We start from the raw sequence: 23,353 nt of genomic DNA, 5'->3' as shown, positions 1-23,353 counted from the left end.
ACGTTGGCTAACGCCCTAAGCTCAAGGCCACCCCACCCAGCTACGGCGGTACTCTCCCAAACTCTCGACTCCCTCGAGTAAATGCAATACAGCCAATACAGATATGCAATCTTTGAAAGACTCGGCTTTGACTAGTCTATAGTTCCTCCCTTGGAAATAGGTACCTTATTTTTGTTATTTGTCAACGACCTACCATCGAATATTGGATCTGGCTTGTCTGTATTGTTTGCGGATGACACAACTGTGTTGGTTGGTGCAAGCTCTTATGACCAACTGGCTTTAAAAATTCATGATGCTTGCAACCAATTGGAGGCATGGTTCTCAGCAAATGGGCTATTGCTTAATTATTCGAAATCAAATGTTATGTTGTTTTCCGGTCGAAAGGTTCAACTGCCACCGTGCATGGCTAACTTTCCGATGCCCATGTGCGAAAAGAGTAAGTTCCTAGGGTTTATGATTGACAAACACTCTAAATTGGAAGTGCCATGTAGACAACCTTTGCGATCGATTGGGTGGTGCGTCGTTTGCGTTGAGGAAACTGAAGCCACTTATCTCATCAGAAGCCTTAAAGCTGGTGTACTTTGCGCATTTCCATTCTATTATGGCATAGGGCTCACTGCTCTGGGGCAATTCAACAGATGCAAAAAGAGTTCTAATAATGCAGAATCGCGCAATACGTACACTTACCGGTGTAAAAGACAGGCACCCTTGTAAAGAGCTCTTTGGTTCTCAACGTATAATGACGCACTACTCACAATACCTGTTCGATGTACTGATATATGTAAGACAGAATATATCCCAATTTGCACATGTTAACTTTCCGGGCAAACGGCTTCGAGCTGCAGGGCGTCTGAGAACAGTTCCCCGTCGCATGGCACTTTCAAGAAAGAACCCACGTGTCATCGGCCCGACTTACTACGAGCACCTACCTGCTGATCTCAGAAATGAGCCGTATGACGAAACATTTAAGCGCAAATTGAGAAACCTTTTGTTGGATAACCCCCTGTACTCTGTAAATGAGTACATGGAATTGAATTTGTAACGACATATGTAATTTTATTTCCTTTATTCATTTAATTTCTCAGAACACTTACAAAAACAATACAAATTTTATTTATTATTAAATTGTTGATTTGTATTTAAACATGACATTTAGTTCTTTGGTTCATTTGTATTATTTTTATCTTTATTTGACATTTTAATGACATAACAGTTACAAATCATTTACGTTGACATAGACTTTAATGTTAACTCAAAAGGAAAAAACGGAACCCTAATAGGATCTCTCGCGTGTCTGTCTGTCCGTCCGTCTGTCACAGCCTATTTTCTCCGAAACTACTGGACCAATTAAGTTGAAATTTGGCACACATATGTAAGTTTGTGACCCAAAGATGGACGTGTAACGTAAATAAATGAATTTTAAATATGGAGGCCATTTTTGGGGGGTAAATGAGAAAATTAAAAAATAAAGTTTTTCAAACTATATCGTGTTACATATCAAATGAAAGAGCTCATTATAAGAATCTCATATATATATATTTTATAATTTTAGGGTAAATATGTAGTTTAGCAGTTATTCAAGAAAATAGGCAAAAAATGACCATTCCCCCCCCCTTATCTCCAGAACTACTGGGTCTAAAATTTTGAAAAAAAAATACACAAAATAGTTCTTTACCTATAGATGACAGGAAACCTATAAGAAATGTGCAGTCAAGCGTGAGTCGGACTTAATGTACGGAACCCTTGGAACGCGAGTCCGACTCGCACTTGGCCGGTTTTTCTTTGTACATGACGATCCTTATTGGGAGACACAATTAATCTTATTATTTTTTATTTTAAATTTATAATGTAATTTTTGACGATCATGATGAAAAGATAAACATAATTTTGACGAATGTAACAAATTTATATTGTAATTTTCATCTTGAAATAAAGAAATCTAATCTAATCTAAATCTATAGGACGAGCAGTAGGTGCTTGCACCTCCTTACACGAATCCCTTACGCGAATCTATAGTTAAGGGGTTTAATCCGTTTAATTGTTTGTGTATAGTTTAATGTGTTTTTTAGTTGTTTACAATAGCTCCAAAGCTCGTTTGGATTTTGTGCAATAAAATTTAAATAAACATATAAACAAACCATTACATTACCTCATACACCATTTCTTTCAAATGTTTAGTCCATTGTCTTAAAATGTTATTGTTCAACATGCGATTTTAGCGTTCAACATATAACGCAAGCCCTACACAGTACATTGACCTACGTACGCCGTCATAAAATGCTTCTGGCTACATAGATAGCAACGCAACGCGTTTTTTCTATTCTAGGGACCTGGCCCCGTAGCCAACATGCCAATCGCTAACGCTCCGTAGCGAATGAAGCGCAATTGTCACTGTCATAGGTACTAATAGGGAAGAGTGATAAGTGACAAAGCGATTCGATGGCGAAGCGATAGCGATAGTCACCTTGGCTAGGCCGGTTGTCCCGCTTTCCCTGCTCTATTAGCACTGCTTTTAATTAATAAAAGTGTCACCACGACAAACTTGGACAAGCTATTCAAGCTGGCAAGAACGGGAGTAGATGGCGGAGGGTATCGTAAAATGTGCCTGATATAGAGTCTGTTCGGAAAGAGAAGAGTCGTGAAATGTATTGGGCCCCATACATTTCACGACTCTTCTCTTTCCGAACAGACTCTAGTGATATAGTTTTCATATATAAAAAAAACCGGCCTAGTGCGAGTCGAACTCGCGGACGAATGTTTCCGTACTATTCCGTAATATCGAGCAAAAAACGGCAAAAAATCACGTTTGTATGGGAGCCCCAGTTAAATATTTATTTTATTATGTTTTTAGTGTTTGTTGTTATAGTGGCAACAGAAACACATCATCTGTGATTGAAATTTCAACTAAACAGTTTTTTTATATATTTTGGCCCCAACTCCGAAAAATTTTAGGGGAGTCCTTTTGCCATGCCAAAATATCAGGTTATCATTTTTCAAACATCTCGGTCGCTAAAACATAGAATATGTCTGAGTTAGTTATGCAACTATTTCTGCGGAACCTAAGTAAATGTATCAACGAGAAGAGTCAACAGAAGTTAAGGCTCCGTAGCGTTATCATTATAATTTATAATCAGAGTTCAATATTATTTTAAAATGTTTTTACGTGGCAGACCCAGACGGAGATGGCGGAATAACTTAGACACCAACACCATCATCAGTTGGCCGGAAAAAGCACAACAACGGGAGTTGTGCAGATCTGCCCTGAATCGCTGTCAAACTTCGGTTTTGTATAGGATGTGTCCTTTCTGTACGGTAGTACTATTATTTATTATGTGGCTTGGCCTTAACACCTTCGTCTATGCGTCCAATCGTGGCGTTCCTTGCGTCACACTCAGTTCAGTTATCTCCTAATACCCAACCAAACAACTTACATGTTTTGTACAAAACATTCGCGAATCGCGAGAAAATAGAAAGAGAGTGAGCTATGTTGTGATGAGTTGGTTTCTTTTGGAGTTGTCGTGGAAAACTTTGTATATCGTGGTTTTCGAAGAGTGAGTGTGATGGGTTAAGCGCTGCGCTGGTAAACAATAGCAGTGATTTGTGGAGGTGTACTTTTGGGATCGATTGAAAAGTAGGTACCTAAAGTCTATTTTTTTATTCGGTAGACTGAAATGACAGTTAATAGTATGGAATGACATTTCATGTTCATACTATTAACTGTCATTTCAATCTACCGAATAAAAAAATAGACTTTAAGCTTAAGCAACTTCTACCTTCTAGCTGCCCGATTCGAACTTTGAGATACGTCAATTAATAAACCTAGAAACGATATGGATTAGATATATCAGTGTCAAAAGTAACGTTTTTGTTTTAACGTCATATTTGACACTGACATATCTAATTCATATCGTTTCTAGATCTATTAATTGTCGCATCTTAAAGTTCGAATCGGTCCCAAACCATCAAGAAAAGCGTACTCCCATCTTAAAGGCCGGCAAGGAACTTTCATGGTCTACGGTAATTGCTTACCATCAGGCGATGCATCTGCTCATCTGCCTTTTTGAAAAATTAACATTTTAAACTGTTTAGACGACAACGATTTTTAGTCGCTATTGGCGACATGTTTTGGGCCCGTCGGGGGTCCTTCCTCAGGCTCGAGTGCCCGCGGCGGCTGTACTTCGTGCAATGACCGCGCCGCCCGCGTCAAGTCAAACCTAAAACCCCCGCCTCAAATTCAAGTGAGTAAAACCGTTGTCGTCTAAACAGTTTAAGTCTCACGAAAGTTTAATCTCGAAAGAGCATTTTCCTAAATCCGCACTAATAAGCGAGTAAGAGCGTGATACATTAGAAAGTAAGTTACGTTCTCGATAGCGTTTATGTCAGTGCCAAACTGGTGGTAGCCACATAGAACATAATAACATACATACACATGACACATACTGCCGTATTCGAACTTCAAGATATTCACAAGAGACGACACGTAGGTACTAGATCCATTCTAGATACGTTATAGTTTAGATTTCAACTAGTTCTCTTTTTCAGCTCAATTCGGGCAACCAATGTCACTTTTACGTGAGCTAGTGTTAGATATCTATTAGATGTGAATTGGATCTCTAAGTCATATCTTGTGGAAATCGTTCAAGAGTATCTCCAGAATCGCAGAAACGTCAAATTTGACAGGTTAGATCTTAAACATATCGTTATCGTATCTTGTGACGTCTAAAAGATATCTAGTAGATGTCTATTTCAAAATCCGAATCGGGCCCATAGTACATAATCAAGGATGTGATACTCGCACTGTTATGTAGGTAAGCTCTGCCATTTACGCTAATAAATAAATTAAATATTACTTTAGCTAGTTTAAATAGCAAATAGTTTAAGTACCTACTGCCCACGCCAAACGGTAGCACGGTACCGTAGTAGGTACAATCGGCATTAAAGGGGCCCCACTGATTAACTTTCCGCCGGACGGTATCAACTTTTTGTTGTAACTGACAGGCCGATAACGTCCGGCGGACTGTTAATCAGTGGGCCCCTTAAGACGAAAGGAAATCTACCCCGATCTGGTAAAATTGTATTGAGACAATACAACATGTTATAAAAAGGTAATACCATCTTATGTAAACATACAATTTATCGCGAATAAATAAATGAAATGAAATGAAACCTCAAAGTCCTCATTTTCCTCCCTGGATATTAACATTATTGAAAATATTTTGAAACAATTTGTTGTAGGTATATATGCCCCTAACTTCGATTTTGTCCGAATTTTTAATTATTGTAAGAGTTAGGAACATTTAAAAATTGGTATGAAATCTGTTTTTCGCTCCTAATTTTTACAATAATCAAAAAACCGGCCAAGTGCGAGTCGGACTCGCGCACGGAGGGTTCCGCACCATCAACAAAAAATAGAGCAAAACAAGCAAAAAAACGGTCACCCATCCAAGTACTGATCCCGCCCGACGTTGCTTAACTTCGGTCAAAAATCACGTTTGTTGTATGGGAGCCCCACTTAAATCTTTATTTTATTCTGTTTTTAGTATTTGTTGTTATAGCGGCAACAGAAATACATACATCATCTGTGAAAATTTCAACTGTCTAGCTATCACGGTTCGTGAGATACAGCCTGGTGACAGACGGACGGACGGACGAACGGACGGACGGACGGACGGACGGACGGACGGACGGACGGACGGACGGACAGACAGGGGAGTCTTAGTAATAGGGTCCCGTTTTTACCCTTTGGGTACGGAACCCTAAAAATCGAAATAAATCAAATGTAGGGGCAAATAGCTATGGTTAATATTGTGCATCAAATCATGTAAAATCCATTTTCCATAATGTCAATATTCAGAGAGGAAGTCTTAGTTTATCTCTCCGCGAGATAATATTGTCGGGCCAATCATGGCCAATTATGCCTACTGTCTACCGATTCGCTTCCGACCGGCGCGACTCCGGCGACACTGTTCTAGGATAGTCTAGAATAACTAAAAATAACTAAGTTGCGTTGTTTTAATAGGGATTGCGATTGACAAACATACGATCTAGTTCACGCCTTGCAAACATTCGCTTCCTGCGTTTGACTGCACATGCGTTTTATTGCATTGTTTTGACATGGAAAACTAACGGAGAACAATATTTCAATAGTCATTCAGCGATACGGTCTATAAGTAGGTACAGGGTTTTTCCTTTTATTCTATTTTGTATTTGTACTTGACGTATTGATACCTAGAGAAAGTATAAGGTATGCTACTGTAATTTGCCTTGCGACAGTCAAACTTAAACAGAATCAAAGTAAAAACAGGTACAATTGCAAAGCTAGAATTATATCGACCGGGATATGAACCGTGATTACACTACCTTTTATGGTTTCGAGCGATATCGCTCGAAACCAATACAAAAGGTAATCAAGGACATCACGCTTCATATCCCGATATAAGTCTAGTAAAACTAACCGTGAATCATTCAAAACTGTAATTGCAAAGCTTTCATCGCATACCCTACACGACTATTCTTGCGAGCTTGGTATAAACTTATACTTATACATTCATCATCAGACTTTCCAATCCATAGGGATACCTATATACCTTGTTGGAATTAGTCCGGTTATCTCGCTGTGTTTTCATATATTTTTCATACGCCGAAGATCATTCTTCTTCCTGCTAGACCTGTTCCCATTTATATACTTGGGTTCGGCCTGCCTTGGGTTCTATTTCCATGTAGCGCGGTCTTGCGCTTCGTCTTTATTTAAATGAGCTTCTTTTAGTTCTTTTTCAAACGTCGTCCATCAGTAGGCCTAGCACATGATTGGCGCGACAGTATCTCGAATTCTCGAGACCCGTCTTTTTCTAACTAAGTAGGTATGTTAATAAAATAAGGACGGGTAGTCTATCTCGCCGCGAGATACTGTCGCGCCAATCATGTGCTAGCCCGGCAGATGCCGGCAGGTGGTAGATGATTTGCCTAAGTTGCGTTTAGTGGTTGGCAGTTTTAGGGCAAGCTTCAACATATGGTCATAATTATAATCATTTATTTGTTGCAAACCACGGTATTACAGATCAAACTTTTAGGTAAATATCAAATGATATTTCGTAGATATTAGGTACCAATTGGATCATTCAATCCGATCTAAGAAACTTTCTGGTGGGTGTCGAGTACTGTTGAGGAACGAACTTAAGACTAGTATAGGAAAGTCGCCTACCTTACCACTTTAATTATCACATTTAGTTATTTTTTCATTACTTAATAAAATTAATTAATTTATGTTTCCCCGCAGAGTCTACGTGAAATGTTCGGCGCTCGATGCCTGTGGCTGCTGTTGTGTTACGCGCAGTGTGCAAGAGCCAATCTCGACACTGACTACGAAGGCGTTGCTACCATCCTCTCCCAGGTAAGTGTTTCTGGTAGACCGCCTGGCGTTGACGACATTGTCATCCGACCAGCGGGCTCAGCACGGTTCCATTTTTATCCACTATCACTATGCCCGTCACTTTCGCACTTACATACTTGTTAGAACGTGACATGCATGGTGATAAATGATAAAAATGCGACCGTGCTACTAGGGCTGACCTCTTTACTGGTCAGGTCGGTGATGACAATTTGGTTTTGGAACCTCCTTTTATCCCAAAATACTTAGTTAAAATTTTGATTTGATTCTGTCCTTTTCAAAGGAAACCTGGACTTTAAAGGATATTCCTCTGGATTCTATGGTGCCAGAACGCACAACGTGATAGATGGTTGAAAGCCGCTTGGACATTTAATTTTAGAAATGTCTCAATGAATTTTAGTGTAAAACACTAGTAAATTAAAACGTTCTCTTCAGAATGAAGACCGCAGCGTGGATCTGCCGGTAGAACTGGGCACGGACACTGCCTCCGGCTGTATCTGCCGCGCCAGCAAGCACCGACACGTCATCGTGTGCTTCGGCAACTACGAGTGCAAGACGTTTCCCAAGGTACGTGTCCCTAAATGTTCTCTTCAGGATGAAGCAGCGTGGACCTGCCGGTGGAGCTGAGCACGGACTCACGTTTGACCGGGCCGTGTCCGGGCCGGAGCTTCCGGAGCTTCGTTTTCTATGGAAAGCATCACGTGATCATCTGTCATAGAAAAGTAAGCGCTGGAAACTCCAGCCCGGACACATCCTTAAGTGCTCATAATTCTCATAACCAAACTATAAGTAAACGAATTTATATGTTATAACATTTGTGATATCTGACAACACAACATTGTAGAAAATATGGACATTCCAAAAGTTAACAATTTGGATACAATTTTCTAAGACTCATAATACAACATTTAAGGTTTAACCTGCCCTAAGAATAAAGTAACTAAAAAAACCGTAAAGGTGGTTTATTTTATCATGTCTACAAATACGTCTTAAGTATTTATAAACTTACATTGATTGCTAAAAAGTTTTTCACCCAAGTAATAATTTCTTTTACTTTCTCTTAGTTCTTAGCACTTACGCAATTTAAAGCATAGTATTATTTTTTTGTAGTGAAATCGTATTTTTAGTTTTTTACGGCAACTTTCAATGTTTAAAACAACACAACAGGTTTTCAGAGCAACTTTCTCGACGTTTTCCTTTACATTTGCCGACGTTTAAATTACGTATTAACTACACATGTGAATGAACCGCTACCGCTTTAATTCTGTTTAATATAAATCGAGAACTAAAGTCTATTTTTTTATTCGGTAGACTGAAATGACAGTTAATAGTATGAACATGAAATGTCATTTCATACTATTAACTGTCATTTCAGTCTACCGAATAAAAAAATAGACTTTAGAACCTTATTTTTATTGCACATGATAAGATAACAACAAATTAAAAATAAGTCGCAAAAACAAGTAACAGTAGAATCTATGTCGGATATAGTACCGTAAAACGGGGTGAGTAGGTTTCGCGGGGAGAGGTGGGTTATGAATGGGGAGAGAAGGTTTGAGAGGGGGGTGAGAAGGGATTTTAAGGCTACTGCTACAAAAATAATGTGTTCCAATTTAAAATGGAGCTATAGTAATACGCATAATAAAAAAAAATCTATCTGGCATTATGATTTTTTTTTTCATTTCGTCGTCCAATCAACATAAATGAACTGAGCTTAGAGAACTGAACTGAGCTTTTATTTAAATTATTACTGTGGCAAGGAAAATTGCCCGGTACCTTGCCAATACCGGTTCCTGAATAGCTATGGACCTCCCTGGGTGGCAAGGGAAGTCTAACTAGCTACTGCGGTGGGGGTGAGACTTATGTCTCGGAAAATCAGAATATACAATAAAGTTTCCTCAAATGTTATATACAACTCACGGGAAACAAACGATAGCGCCATCTAAAGGACAGGCTGCGCCATCTATCGTGAAATTCGATAACTGAACGTAAACGAATGGCGATAAGAATGTGTTTAGTATGTGCACACAGTTGCGTCTCCTCCTGACGCTGACGCTCATGGACGGCATATAGATACACTAGCTGTTGCCCGCGACTTCGTACGCGTGGATTTGTATATTGGTGGTTATATATTCTATATTAGCTTAGAACATTATGCAGAAAACGATAGCAGTAGGGACTGCAGTTAATCATTTGTTAATTATTATACACAACCTGGCTACGAAGTTTCAAGCCCCTAACTGAATAAAATTGTTCTCGATATAATCCCTCTCAACCCCCAGCATATTTTCAAGTCCACTATTTAGTAAAACCTACTACCTAACTACCTATTTACGAAGTTTGAAGTTCCTAGCTTTAAATAAAATTTGAACTCTCTACCAACTTTCAACCCCTTCTTAAACCTTTTAGGGGATGAATTTTTAAAAAAGCTGAAATTACTTATTATGTATTATAATAATATGCCTTTATACAACGATTCAAGCCCCACACTCAAAAAAATGTTTGACCTCCATACAAATTTTCAACCCCTTTTTTACCAACTTGAGGGAAGAATTTTCAAAATTGCCGAAATTACTTTTCTTGTATTCTAATAATATGTCTTTATACAAAGATTCAAGTCCCGCACACAAAAATGTTTGATCTCCATACAAACTTTCAACCCCTTTTTCACCACCTTGGGGGATGAATTTTCAAAAACGCTGAAATTACTTTTCTTGTATTCTTATAATATGCCCTTATACGAAGATTCAAATCCCACACTCAATAAAATATTTGATGTGCATACAAACTTTCAACCCCTTTTTCACCACATTGGGGGATGAATTTTCAAAAACGCTGAAATTACTTTTCTTGTATTCTAATAATATGCCTTTATACAAAGATTCAAGTCCCGCACTCAAAAAAAATGTTTGATCTCCATACAAACTTTCAACCCCTATTTAACCCTTTCAAGGGAGGAATTTTTAAAAACGCTGAAATTACTTTTCTTGTATTCTTATAGTATGCCCTTGTACAAAGATTCAAGTCCCGCACTCAAAAAAATTTTTGATGTGCATACAAACATTCAACCCTGTGCAGGATTCGGTGGTTTTCCAGGGTCCATTCAATGAAGACGTTTATTAAAATATATAGAAAATTCGTTTATTACAAAAAGTGGCTTTATACAGCTCAAAATTTAAATGTAAAGAGTAACGTGTTTATCGTGTCGTATATCGAGGCGAATGGACGAGACAAGATGAGCGCGGAGAGGGGCGGTATAGCAGTTGTCGTCGCAGCGCCGCTAGATGTCGCTAGTAGGTGCGTGAACATGCCCCCGGCCTTGGGAGCACCGTCTCCCAAAGTAGTCTTCATCCGTCTAGGTCTGCCGGCTCTGGTAGTAGCGGGCAGATCTTTGAAAAGCTGCGTCGTATTGTTCCTGTCGCCGTGAGGATGTCGGCGACACGGTTCACGCCATCGCTCCCAGGGTATAGACGCGTGACTCGGCCTAACCGCCATTTGAGAGGAGGCAGGTTATCGTCTTTGATTAGAACAAGACTGTTCAACGCTATGTCGTCTTTCTGCGTCTTCCACTTGGTTCGTCGCTGGAGCTCCGCAACGTACTCCGTGGCCCAACGACGCCAGAAGTGTTGACGTAGGGCTTCGATCCTGGCGTAGCGAGACAGGCGGGAAGGCTGCACGTCCGTCAGGTCCTCGCTAGCAGGGCAGGTCAACGGCCGACCAATTAGGAAATGGGCAGGCGTGAGCGGGGATAGATCAGTAGGATCTGTGGACAAGGGTGACATGGGCCGGGAATTCAGGATGGCTTCGGCCTGTGTCAAAACCGAGCTGAATTCCTGGTACGTTAACCTAGCATTACCTACTACCCGTTTTAAATGAAATTTGCACGCTTTTATTCCAGCCTCCCACAATCCGCCAAAATGGGGGGAATAAGGAGGAATGAAACTGAATTTGATGCCGTCATTGGCAGCGAAATCGACTATATCCTTCGAATTATTTTTTAAGAATGTGGAAAATTCTTTTTCGGCCCCAACAAAGCATTTTCCGTTATCCGAATAAATTATATGAGGCTTTCCTCGTCTACTAATAAAACGTTTAAGCGCTAATAAATAATCTTCAGTGGTGAGACTCGTAACAAGTTCCAAATGAACGGCTCGTGTGACCATACATATGAACAAACAAATATACGATTTAATAAGCTGAGCTCCTCTCCCCTTTCGATTAAGGATGAAAATTGGCCCGCCATAATCAACGGCTGTGCGAATGAACGGGAAACCAGGCTCTAAACGATCCAAAATAACATTACCCATGATAGGACTAGGTACTTTACCTTTCATTCGAATACAGGTAACGCATTCTCGAACTATCTTCTTTGCCAAATTTCGCGCACCTAAAGGCCACCAACATTCACGCAAAGTAGATAAGAGTAGCTGCGGTCCGCCATGTAGCAGCCGCTTGTGTTCATAATTGAATAACAACACCGTTAACTTATGTTTACTGCACAATAACATGGGATGTTTTTTGTTGTAATCGAAACTTGTGGAATTACACAATCTACCACCGACTCTAATCACTTTTGAATTATTACGATCGTCTAAAAACACGTTAAGACCGGATATACGATTATATTGTTTACTATTCGTCTTAATCGGTTTATTTTTAAGTAAACTATCGTAGACGTCCGGAAATGATTGCATCTGTGCAAATCTAACTAGCATAAGACGTGATGCACTCAGCTCGTCCACCGATAATGAACCGGTTTGGCGGAGTTGTTTACGCTCAGAGTTAATGCGTGAGTTTAATATAAAGCGGAGTACATACGCGCCGATTCTAATTAATTTATTGTAAAATGAACATCTATCGAAATTAAATAGTTCATCTTGCTGATTGCAAACTAAACTTACCGCGGTCGAACGTAACTCGGGTAAATCTTCGATTGCCGTATTTTTACTCGTATCGTCATGAATAAAATCCGATTTTGTGTCTTGCAAAAATGATGGTCCGAACCACCACAAGTTACAATCAATTAAATTATCTAAAGCAACGCCTCTAGACAATAAATCACTAGGGTTGTCTTCGCTTCTCACATGCAACCATGTCGCATTACCGGTGAGATCGTTTATTTGCGTAACGCGATTTTGAACAAAAGGCTTCAATAAATGCGGAGACATGCCTAACCACGAAATTACTATAGTCGAGTCACACCAGAAGTAAACTTTAGTGAACGCTAACCTTAAGGAATCGGTTATTTTCTTGTAAAGTTTAGCACCAACGAGCGCTCCTGAAAGTTCGAGTTTCGGGATAGTTAGAGATTTCAGGGGTGCGACTTTACTTTTAGCACACAATAATCTAACAGTTACATCCGACCCTTCAGCATATGTCCGAATATAAGCGCACGCGCCGTAAGCATGCAACGATGCATCTGAGAAAATATGCAATTCCGTGTGTCGAGTGTGTACACCCCTTACATGACGCGGAATCCGTAAATCGTTTAAACGGCTCAAAGTATTTATGAAATTATTCCACATCGATTTAATGTCTTCTGGGACCGGGGTGTCCCAATCGATACGACTTAACCATAATTTTTGAAGCAAAATTTTGGAAATTATCACCGCAGGAGAAAGTAAACCTAACGGATCGTAAATCTGTGAAATAATCGATAACATCATTCGTTTATTTAAGTACGACGAGTTAGGCGAGGGATCGATTTTTGTAGTGTAATACAATTCATCGCGCGTATTATCCCAACCTACCCCGAGCGTTTTGTTCTGGGTGTGCTCACCAACAAAATGCTTCTTGGACTTATCCTGCGTAACGTCACAATTAAAGGTCCATTTACGTAAAGGAAAGCATCCTGATTGCAGAACGTCATACGTTTTTTGACATATGTCAAGTAAATTTTGGAAATCATCATCTCCCGTGATTAAATCGTCTACGAATATATCTTGGTTGATAACGCGCGCGATGACGTCATCACCACATTCCAACGCTAACTGTCGTATACAACGTTGACTTAAATATGGCGCACTAGTTTGCCCATATGTGACCGTATTGAGTTCATAAACGTGTAATGGATCGGTAGGTTTTTCACGCCAGAGGATCATTTGCAAGGATCTCTGATCTGGTTGGATCAAAACCTGCCGAAACATTTTCTCCACGTCAGCACAAGCAACGTACTTGTATTGACGGAAACGTAGCAGAATAGCAAAAATATCGTTTTGAAGTGCTGGACCCGGCAGCTGAATGCTATTTAACGATTTATTCGTGGTGGTGGGGGCAGCACCACTATACACAACGCGTAATTTAGTGGTGGCACTCCCCTCCCTAAATACACCATGATGAGGATGGAAGTAATTAGGTGTACCATAGTCGGTAACACGAGTCATGTGACCCATTTCTTCGTACTCTCGCATGAAATCACAATATAAACGTTTATATTCCGGCAAACGTTCTAGTTTACGTTCTAAGGATAAAAATCGATTTTTCGCTAACGTATAAGAATCGCCCAACGTATCAGCTGATTCTCTTAGCGGCATTCGGACGGAGAACCGACCGTCTTCTTCGCGTTTAGTCGTATTGATAAAAATATCCTCACATTTCTGCTCGTCAGCTGTAAGAATACTATCTACCTGAGGGATATCCTCGATCTCCCAAAACTTTCTAAGTTGAGAGTCAATCGTTTGAGTAAAATAACAATGGACTTGATTATTAATGCGCAAGTTCCGTGTATTATTTGGACCAGATACCAACCAGCCGAATTTCGAATTTATTAAGTACGGCCCTGTTGGCAATCGAATCTTTTCACCGTCTAAAAGGTCCCAAAATATCTCTGAACCTATCAGTATATCGATTTCTGAAGGCACGTTAAAATTGGGATCTGCTAACTGAATGTTATCAGGAATACGTATACTATCTAAGTCTATGTAAGTCGAGGGCAAACTGGATGTTACGCGCTTCAAGACAAAACACCTTAATGACATAGAATAATCCGAATTTTTAGATCTTATAGTTACATCGCATGACTGATTTGACTGTGTAACTATTTCTGAAACACCGGAAATCTGAATAGTGGACTGTATGGGTTTAACGTTTAATCGATTACGTAACTCTTCCGTTATAAAACAATGTTCACTCCCATTGTCTAAAAACGCGCGACACGTATGGTATTGATTGTTCGCGTCGGCTACTTCTATTAACGCAGTAGTAAGTAAGCCTCGCCTGGGAATGAACCGATTACCTTCCGCGCCACCTTCGCACTGAGCCATAGGCGCGCGGTCAGCTGATACACAGTAGCTAGATGTACTCGGCACTGATAACGGCGCGTTGTGTGCAGGCGCACTCGACGGCCTCACGCACACATTATCATCGCGAGTACTATCCATATGCAATAAACTATTATGTTTTTGTTGACACTGCTTACACGGACCGAATATGCATTCATTTAAGGAATGCCCTTCGCGTAAACAGTTATTACATATGTTTTTATTACGAATTAAGTTTAACCTATCTTGGACAGATAAATTTAAAAACTTAGCACACGTATAAAGCGCATGATTCTCGTTACACATCGCACAGTTTCGAAAACGTTTATTATTTAAAGGCTTTGATTTATTATTAGCATTGACACTAGCAGAGACACAACTGACCACTTGCGTAGGTTTATTGGACGTGTAATTGGGCTTAGTACTAACCGCGGTCGGTGCCTTAGAGTGATTAGAGTTTATCATTTCTAACGTATCCGCCCGGTTTCTGAGGAACGATAAGAGATCTTCCAGCTTAAGTTTCTTAGACTCATTATTGATTGACTTATCCGAGATAGACCCTATGTGAGATTCCCACTTACGCTCCGTGGTCGTATCGAGTTTCGACACAATTAAATGAATAATCAACGTATCCCACGAGTCGGTAGGTTCATCTAACGTTTTTAAAGCGCGTAAATTACGTAACACGGTATCTATCAGTCTACGTATTTGAGTCGAAGATTCTTGTTTCAAGGCTGAAATATTGAACAACGATTTTATGTGATTATGTACTAAAAGCCTAGGGTTATGAAAGCGAATTTCAAGCAATTCCCATGCTTGAATGTAGTTGGCAGCCGTGAATTCTAACGCACTAATTACTTGTAATGCACTACCACTTAGCGATGATCGAAGGTAATGAAACTTTTGAATCGCGTCGAGATCGGAATGTTTATGAATCATTGTTTCATAAGAATGTTTAAATTCGAGCCAACGATCATACGAACCATCGAACGAGGGCAACTTAATTTCGGGTAGTTTAAATTTTGAAAACGGTTTGTTCACGGCAGCATGGTCACAACTTGAAATAGTAACGTTATTTGTCTCCACACCATCGACTAAACAATTAGCGCTAGCCATAGTACCGAAATATAACTCCTCGAAAGTTTCTACGTATTCAGAATTGGCTGACATTTCTGTTTCTGGAGAGCAAAGTTCGATTTGGCTTTCAATGTCATTAAAAATTTTAAAGGTCTCTGTAGCTGCTTGCATACGTAATTTTAATTCAGCAATTTGTACTTTAGAAGGAGTCACCGATAAAAGAGAATCAACGAATTTTTTGAATTGCGTAAGCCGGCCTTTCAAGGTACCCCTTTGTTTGCGTAGGTCTGAAATTGTAGCCTGACTTTTTCTAGGTGACCCTGATCCAGAAGGAATAGTCAATTTAGCACCAGTTTCATCCCCCTCACCCATTTCGAAAGATTAAGAGAAATTGGAACTACTCACGTGCACAAATTCCAAACTGGTACGGTAGATCACAAACTGCTGCTGCGCGACTTGCGTAACGAGCGGCACTGGAATGCACAAAAAAACTCGGTTTTAACACAGATCGATTAGGAAAGGAATAGACGGGATTGGTAGACCTGACCGTTCACTGCTGCAGACGCTGATGAGGTGCTGGTGTCGTCTCGCAAGGGTATTTCGTCTTCCCGACGAGCTGACTTCTCTCGCAGTATCCGGCTCGAGGATCAAATTATGTGCAGGATTCGGTGGTTTTCCAGGGTCCATTCAATGAAGACGTTTATTAAAATATATAGAAAATTCGTTTATTACAAAAAGTGGCTTTATACAGCTCAAAATTTAAATGTAAAGAGTAACGTGTTTATCGTGTCGTATATCGAGGCGAATGGACGAGACAAGATGAGCGCGGAGAGGGGCGGTATAGCAGTTGTCGTCGCAGCGCCGCTAGATGTCGCTAGTAGGTGCGTGAACAAACCCCTTTTTCACCACCTTGAGGGATGAATTTTCCAAAACGCTGAAATTAGTTTTCTTCTATTTTATTATAATACCTTTTTACGAAGTTTCAAGTTCCTAGCTTACAATAAAATTTGAACCCCAAGACAAACTTTCATCCCCTTTTTAACCCCCTTAGGGGTTCAATTTCCAAAAAACGTCCCATAGCTTTTTTTTGTAATCGGCTATTATGCCTTTCTAAGAAGTTTCAAAGCATTTGTAATGGATTCAAATTTTCAACCCCTTTATATCCCTTTTAGGAGATGAATTTTCAAAAACGCTGAAATTACTTTTCTTGTATTCTAATAATATCTCCATATACGAAGTTTCAAGGCCCGCAAACAAAAAAATTTTTCTTCTCCATACAAACTTTCAACCCCTTTTTCACCACCTTAGGGGATGAATTTTCAAAAACGCTAAAATTAGTTTTCTTGTTTTTTAATATTATACCTTTTGATAAAGTTTCTAATTCCTAGTTCAAAATAAAACTTGAACCCCATACAAACTTTCATCCCCTTTTTAACCCCCTTAGGGGTAGAATTTCTCAAAATCGCTTCTTAGCTCTTATACATTTTATAAATGCAACCTCGTGTCCAAATTTTAACTTTCTAGCATTTGTAGTTTCGGCTCTGCGTTGATGAGTCAGTCAGTCAGTCAATCAGTCAGGACACGTGCATTTTTAGATATAGATAGATAGATAGCTGTTGCCCGCGACTTCGTAGTTCGTACGCGTGGATTTGTATATTGGTGGTTATATATTCTACATTAGCTTAGAACATTATGCAGCAAAATATTGCAGTAGGACGGTTAATCATTTGTTAATTATTAATATTATACAACGCATGAGATTTGTCTTTCACAACCCACGAAGTTTCTAGCCCCTAACTAAATAAAATTGTTCTCGACATAATTCCTCTCAACCCCCTTAGAAGATTTTCATGTCCTCTATTTAATAAGACCTACTACCTAACTACCTATTTACGTAGTTTGAAGTAAATAAAATTTGAACCCTATATAAACTTTCAACCCCTTTTTAACCATTTTAGGGGATGAATTTTTAAAAACGCTGAAATTACTTTTCTTGTATTCTAATAATATGCCTCTGTACAAAGATTCAACAACCCGTTCTCACAAAAATGTTTGAACTCCATACAAAATTTCAACCCCTTTTTCACCACCTTGAGATATAAATTTTCAAAAACGCTGTAAATTTTTTTTTCGTTTTAATTTAATATCTTTTTATGAAGTTTCAAGTTCCTAGCTTAAAATAAAATTTGTACCCTGTACAAACTTTCAACCCCTTTTTAAACCTGTTAGGGGATGAATTTTACAAAACGCTGAAATTACTTGTATTATCTTCTAATAATATCCTCAAATACAAAGATTCAAGTCCCGCGCTCGAAAAAAAATTTGATATCCATACAAACTTTCAACCCCTTTTTCGTCACCTTAGGGGATGAACTTTCAAAAACACTGAAATTAGTTTTCTTGTGTTTAAATTTAATATCTTTTTGCAAATTTTCAAGTTCCTACCTTAAAATAAAATTTGCACCCCAAGACGAACTTTCATCCCCTTTTTAAATCCCTTAGGGGTTTGAACTTCCAAAAACGTTGCAATTACTTTATTTTGTAATCGGCTATCATGCCTTTCTAAGAAGTTTCAAAGCATTTGTTATGGATTCAAACTTTTAACCCCTTTTTTACCACTTTACGGGATGAATATTCAAAAACGCAGAAATTTGTTTTCTTATATTTTAATAATATATCTTTTTACGAACTTTCAAGTACCTAGCTTAAAATAAAATTTGAACCACATACAAACTTTCAACCTCTTTTTAACCCTGTTAGGGGATGAATTTTACAAAACGCTGAAATCACTTTTCCTGTCTTTTCATTATATCTCCAAATACAAAGATTCCAGTCCCGCGCTCGAAAAAATGTTTGATATCCATACAAACTTTCAACCCTTTTTTCACCACCTTAGGGGATAAACTTTCAAAAACGCTGAAATTAGTTTTCTTGCATTTTAATAATACTTATATCCTTTTACGAACTTTCAAGTACCTAGCTTAAAATAAAATTTGAACCACATACAAACTTTCAACCTCTTTATAACCCTGTTAGGGGATGAATTTTACAAAACGCTGAAATTACTTTTCCTGTCTTTTAATAATATCCCCAAATACAAAGATTCCAGTCCCGCACTCGAAAAAATGTTTGATATCCATACAAACTTTCAACCCTTTTTTCACCACCTTAGGGGATGAATTTTCAAAACGCTGAAATTATTTTTCTTGTATTTTAATAATATATCTTTTTACGAACTTTCAAGTACCTAGCTTAAAATAAAATTTGAACCACATACAAACTTTCAACCTCTTTTTAACCCTGTTAGGGGATTAATTTTACAAAAGGCTGAAATTACTTTTCCTCTCTTTTAATAATATCCCCAAATACAAAGATTCCAGTCCCGCGCTCGAAAAAATGTTTGATATCCATACAAACTTTCAACCCTTTTTTCACCACCTTAGGGGATGAATTTTCAAAAACGCTGAATTTATTTTTTTTGTATTTTAATAATATATCTTTTTACGAACTTTCAAGTACCTAGCTTAAAATAAAATTTGAACCACATACAATCTTTCAACCTCTTTTTAACCATGTTAGGGGATGAATTTTACAAAAGGCTGAAATTACTTTTCTTGTCTTTTAATAATATCCCCAAATACAAAGATTCAAGTCCCGCGCTCGAAAAAATGTTTGATATCCATACAAACTTTCAACCCTTTTTTCACCACCTTAGGGGATGAATTTTCAAAAACGCTGAAATTAGTTTTCTTGTATTTAAATTTAATATCTTTTTGCAAAGTTTCAAGTTCCTAGCTTAAAATGAAATTTGCACCCCAAGACGAACTTTCATCCCCTTTTTAACCCCCTTAGGGGTTGAATTTCCAAAAACGTCGCAATTACTTTATTTTGTAATCGGCTATTATGCCTTTCTTAGAAGTTTCAAAGCATTTGTAATGGATTCAATCTTTCAACCCCTTTTTAACCCTGTTAGGGGATGAATTTTCAAAAACGCTGAAATTACTTTTCCTATCTTATAATAATATCCCCATATACAAAGTTTCAAGTCCCACACTCACAAAAATATTTGATCTCCATACAAACTTTCAACCCCTTTTTCACCACCTTGGGGGATGAATTTTCAAAAACGCTGAAATTAGTTTTCTTGTTTTTTAATATAATACATTTTTACAAAGTTTTAAATTCCTAGCTTAAAATAAAACTTGTACCCCATACAACCTTTCATCCCCTTTTTAACCCCCTTAGGGGTTGAATTTTTCAAAATCGCTTCTTATCTCTTGTACACTTTATAAATGCAACCTAGTGTGCAAATTTCAACTTTCTAGCTTTTGTAGTTTCGGCTCTGCGTTGATGAATCAGTCAGTCAGTCAGTCAGTCAGTCAGTCAGTCAGGACACTTGCATTTATATATATAGATAGATAGATATATAGATAGATAAAGCATTTATTGCCACAAGGGTTATAAATAATAATAATTAAAACCCATATTATTAAGTAATATAACAAAAATCATGTCACAGCATGCTCCTCGATTGATTCCACTTTCCCTGCCAAGCATTTCTTAACGGTATCCTTGCACTGGGCTTGCAGTAATATCATTACAAAAAAAAATGTCAAAATGAATAACACAATATTCTCCTCGGCCTGTTCTCTCATTGAGTTGAATTAACATTTATGAAATGTAAATAAATATCCAATTAAAATTTCGAAATCGCAATAACAGTATCTAATAGTTACACGGCTTCGTCTTCTTCCCTTGCGCTCGCAAGGTATAGGCGAAGGGCGGTGTACCTATTTATATTTATATCCCTTACTTAAACTAAATGGTAAGTTTTATGAAATAATTAAATCTCCCAAATATCTTTTTTCAGATTCGATATATAAGCAAGTCCCTCCGTGTACGGACCACAGCCATCACAAGTTTACGAAAAGGCGACCTAGACACCCTGCATCACCTGAAAATCCTAGAGGTTGAAGCCAATCACATGCTCAGGCACATTGAATCAGGCGTGTTCCGCAACATGAGCAACCTGCAGCAACTCTCCATCTCCTACAACACTCGCCTTCAAACCCTGGCTCAAGACACATTCGAAGGCCTTACCAATCTCCACAACCTTACCTTAGTTAATAACGGGTTCAAGAACGTACTTGACCTGACTCCCGCATTCAAAGTCAGCGTCCTACCCTCTTTAAGAGGCCTGGACTTATCAGAGAACTGTTTCGAGCAAATACCTGAAGAAGCCTTCATTCCAATGGTGGGAACTTCACTAAAACACCTCGAAATACATTTGTGTTCTCTTGACTTCATACATCCCAATAGTTTCCTACCGTTAAGGAACTTGAAAGAGCTGCATGTTGGAGAAAACGATCTTAACTCTAGTTTGATTGGCAATTTTTTACTGAAAATGATGGAAGAAGGCATCAATTTGACAAGCCTAGACTTATCTGGTATGGGCTTCAGAAAACAGCCGCCGCAACGGCTCATCAACATTATAGCGCAAACAACTATAAAGAGTCTCAACTTGGCCCAAAACCAGTTTGAAGTGATCAACGATGATGCCTTTCCTCGCATGGAAAATATAGAAGTGCTGGATTTGAGAAGAGTCTCCGCAATAACAATAGGACCGAACACGTTTGACGATACAAGGTTTCCTAACCTAAAAGTATTATTGCTGGGAGGAAATAACTTGCCCGGAGATCACCAAACTCACCTATCCAACCAACTCATTCTGCTAGACGTATCCAGTAATAAGGGTAGCGCAGCAAACCCTTTGTATTACGAAATAGGCAAAGACACATTCAGCCAAAGTAAGAAACTGAGAGTTCTTAACCTTTCCTATAATCGAATAAAAACTATATTTGAATATACATTTAGAGGACTGGAGAAATTACGGACTTTGAATCTTGAAAATGGCACAATATATTTTATAGGGCAAGATACATTCAGGCCGCTCAAACAACTTGAAATGCTTAACCTAGCAAACAATCCTTTAGTCGCCAATGAGAACCTAACTAGCGCACAGTTTAACGGCCTCAATGAACTGAAAATACTTATATTGATGAACTGTGGCATTAAACGGTTCTACGACCATGACAATATCTTTGAAACGATGCCAAATCTGACACATTTAAACTTGAAAAACAATCTACTGTACTATATCACAGCTGAAACCATCAAACCATTAAAGTTTCTACAGGTATTAGACTTAAGTGAAAACCTTATTATATCTTGGTGGAAGCCTCTGTTTTTGGCTGCCGGAGTTGCACCCAAGCGATTATATTTAATGAACAACAAGATATCACATTTTTCAGTCAGCATGATGCAAGATATCAGCTATCTTTTGGAAGATGGGAGAAATTTGACTACGGAAGTGGATCTCATGGACAACATCTTCGTTTGTGACTGCAGCACAATGTACGACACATACTTATGGCTCGACAAAAACGGGTCTACTGTACTTAAGGATTATTTTGCTCAATCACAGTTCCAATGTAGCAGTCCTGACGTTTGGGAGGACAGAAAGGTCTCAGAATACTTATCATCCGTGAAGAAATTACACTGTTTAGTTTACCAAAAGATTTCAAACATCATGGTCCTCGTTTGGACAGCACCATCTCTCGTTACGATTCTATTAATTGTGTCTTCTGTAACGATTATCTACAGATACAGGATATACATTAGATATTGGATATTCTTGGCTAAATTAGCTCTAGGAAGAACGTTGATAGCCAAAAGTCCAAAAACAGAAAACATGTTTGAAAAGGCTTATAAATATGATTCCTTCGTGTCATATTGTGCTGATGATAGGGATTTTGTTATGGAGATGGTATCGCATTTAGAATCGTCGCCTCCATATTTAAAGCTTTGTGTTTATGAGAGAGACTTCGAAATTGGTACGTTTATCTCAGAATCTATAGTATCAAGCATAAATGAGAGTAGATATATAATATTAGTCATAAGCAACAGTTTTGTTAGGTCACAATGGTGCCGATGGGAGACACAGCTAGCTGAATATCATAGACTATTTCTAGAAGATGGATCTGCGTATGATCCGTTGGTGTTGATAAAAATAGGTGAGATAGATAACAAATATTTGACAACGACTTTAAAGTATCTTCTTAAGACAAAGATTTACCATTCCTGGGACGAAAATAATCCAGAGGAATTTTGGAAGAAATTGAAAAATGTTTTATCAAAGAAGTAAAACATGTTTCATCATTTGTTTTATTATACATTTTTTAAATTTTATAATTTTATTTAATTCACCTTCCATCTGAAACAATATAAGTAGTAAATCAATAATTATCTATTTAATAGTTTTAATTTTTAACAAGCAGAAACGTCTGTGAACGATGGTGTTTGGGTCCCCTTGACCCATATGGTGGAAAGATTTGCTGGCTATGGATGAGATCTTGGTGGCTCAGATGGCAGAGCGCTGGAGTATCGATCCAGCCAGAGGCCGTGAGTTCAAGTCTCACCCAAGACAGTTATTTTTCCACTTTTAAATTTATGCTAAATGTATCTATTTAATAATCATTTAAAACATCAAGGCTTTATTACGGTCCCAATATAATGATTGCCACATTTCTCAGTCATTTGCCACCCTTGTAAGATAATCTACTATCTTTAT

The 23,353-nt window shown here is 38.4% G+C and overlaps 2 protein-coding genes across 2 annotated transcripts; one reads left to right on the top strand and one right to left on the bottom strand.

Moving 5' to 3' along the window:
* Positions 1-3,445: 3,445 nt before the first annotated feature.
* Positions 3,446-22,927, top strand: LOC134653902 (toll-like receptor 2). Its single transcript, XM_063509266.1, has 4 exons — positions 3,446-3,631; positions 7,277-7,390; positions 7,823-7,954; positions 20,594-22,927. Exons 2-4 carry the CDS (start codon positions 7,289-7,291, stop codon positions 22,925-22,927), a joined length of 2,568 nt encoding a protein of 855 aa, XP_063365336.1. The 5' UTR covers positions 3,446-3,631; positions 7,277-7,288.
* LOC134653901 (uncharacterized) lies at positions 10,623-14,456 on the bottom strand. Its single transcript, XM_063509265.1, has 2 exons — positions 11,715-14,456; positions 10,623-11,150 (listed from the first exon to the last, which is right to left on the bottom strand). The coding sequence occupies exons 1-2, from the start codon at positions 14,362-14,364 to the stop codon at positions 10,735-10,737; spliced, it is 3,066 nt and encodes a 1,021-aa protein (XP_063365335.1). The 5' UTR covers positions 14,365-14,456; the 3' UTR covers positions 10,623-10,734.
* Positions 22,928-23,353: the final 426 nt, after the last annotated feature.

This window comes from Cydia amplana, chromosome 14 (genome assembly GCF_948474715.1).
Source record: "Cydia amplana chromosome 14, ilCydAmpl1.1, whole genome shotgun sequence".
NCBI classification, from domain to species: Eukaryota; Metazoa; Arthropoda; class Insecta; order Lepidoptera; family Tortricidae; genus Cydia; species Cydia amplana.
Note: the sequence above shows the minus strand (reverse complement) of the source record. Positions and strands in the feature narration are given on the sequence as shown.

Excerpts from the sequence above, each read along its gene's own strand:
- LOC134653901 (XM_063509265.1), bottom strand. The coding sequence starts at position 14,364 with ATGTCATTAAGGTGTTTTGTCTTGAAGCGCGTAACATCCAGTTTGCCC. Across the intron at positions 11,151-11,714 it reads TACCTGTATTCGAATGAAAG|ATCCTACTGATCTATCCCCG; the intron begins GTAAAGTACCTA and ends CCTTGTCCACAG.
- LOC134653902 (XM_063509266.1), top strand. The coding sequence starts at position 7,289 with ATGTTCGGCGCTCGATGCCTGTGGCTGCTGTTGTGTTACGCGCAGTGT. Across the intron at positions 7,391-7,822 it reads TTGCTACCATCCTCTCCCAG|AATGAAGACCGCAGCGTGGA; the intron begins GTAAGTGTTTCT and ends CGTTCTCTTCAG. Across the intron at positions 7,955-20,593 it reads AGTGCAAGACGTTTCCCAAG|ATTCGATATATAAGCAAGTC; the intron begins GTACGTGTCCCT and ends ATCTTTTTTCAG.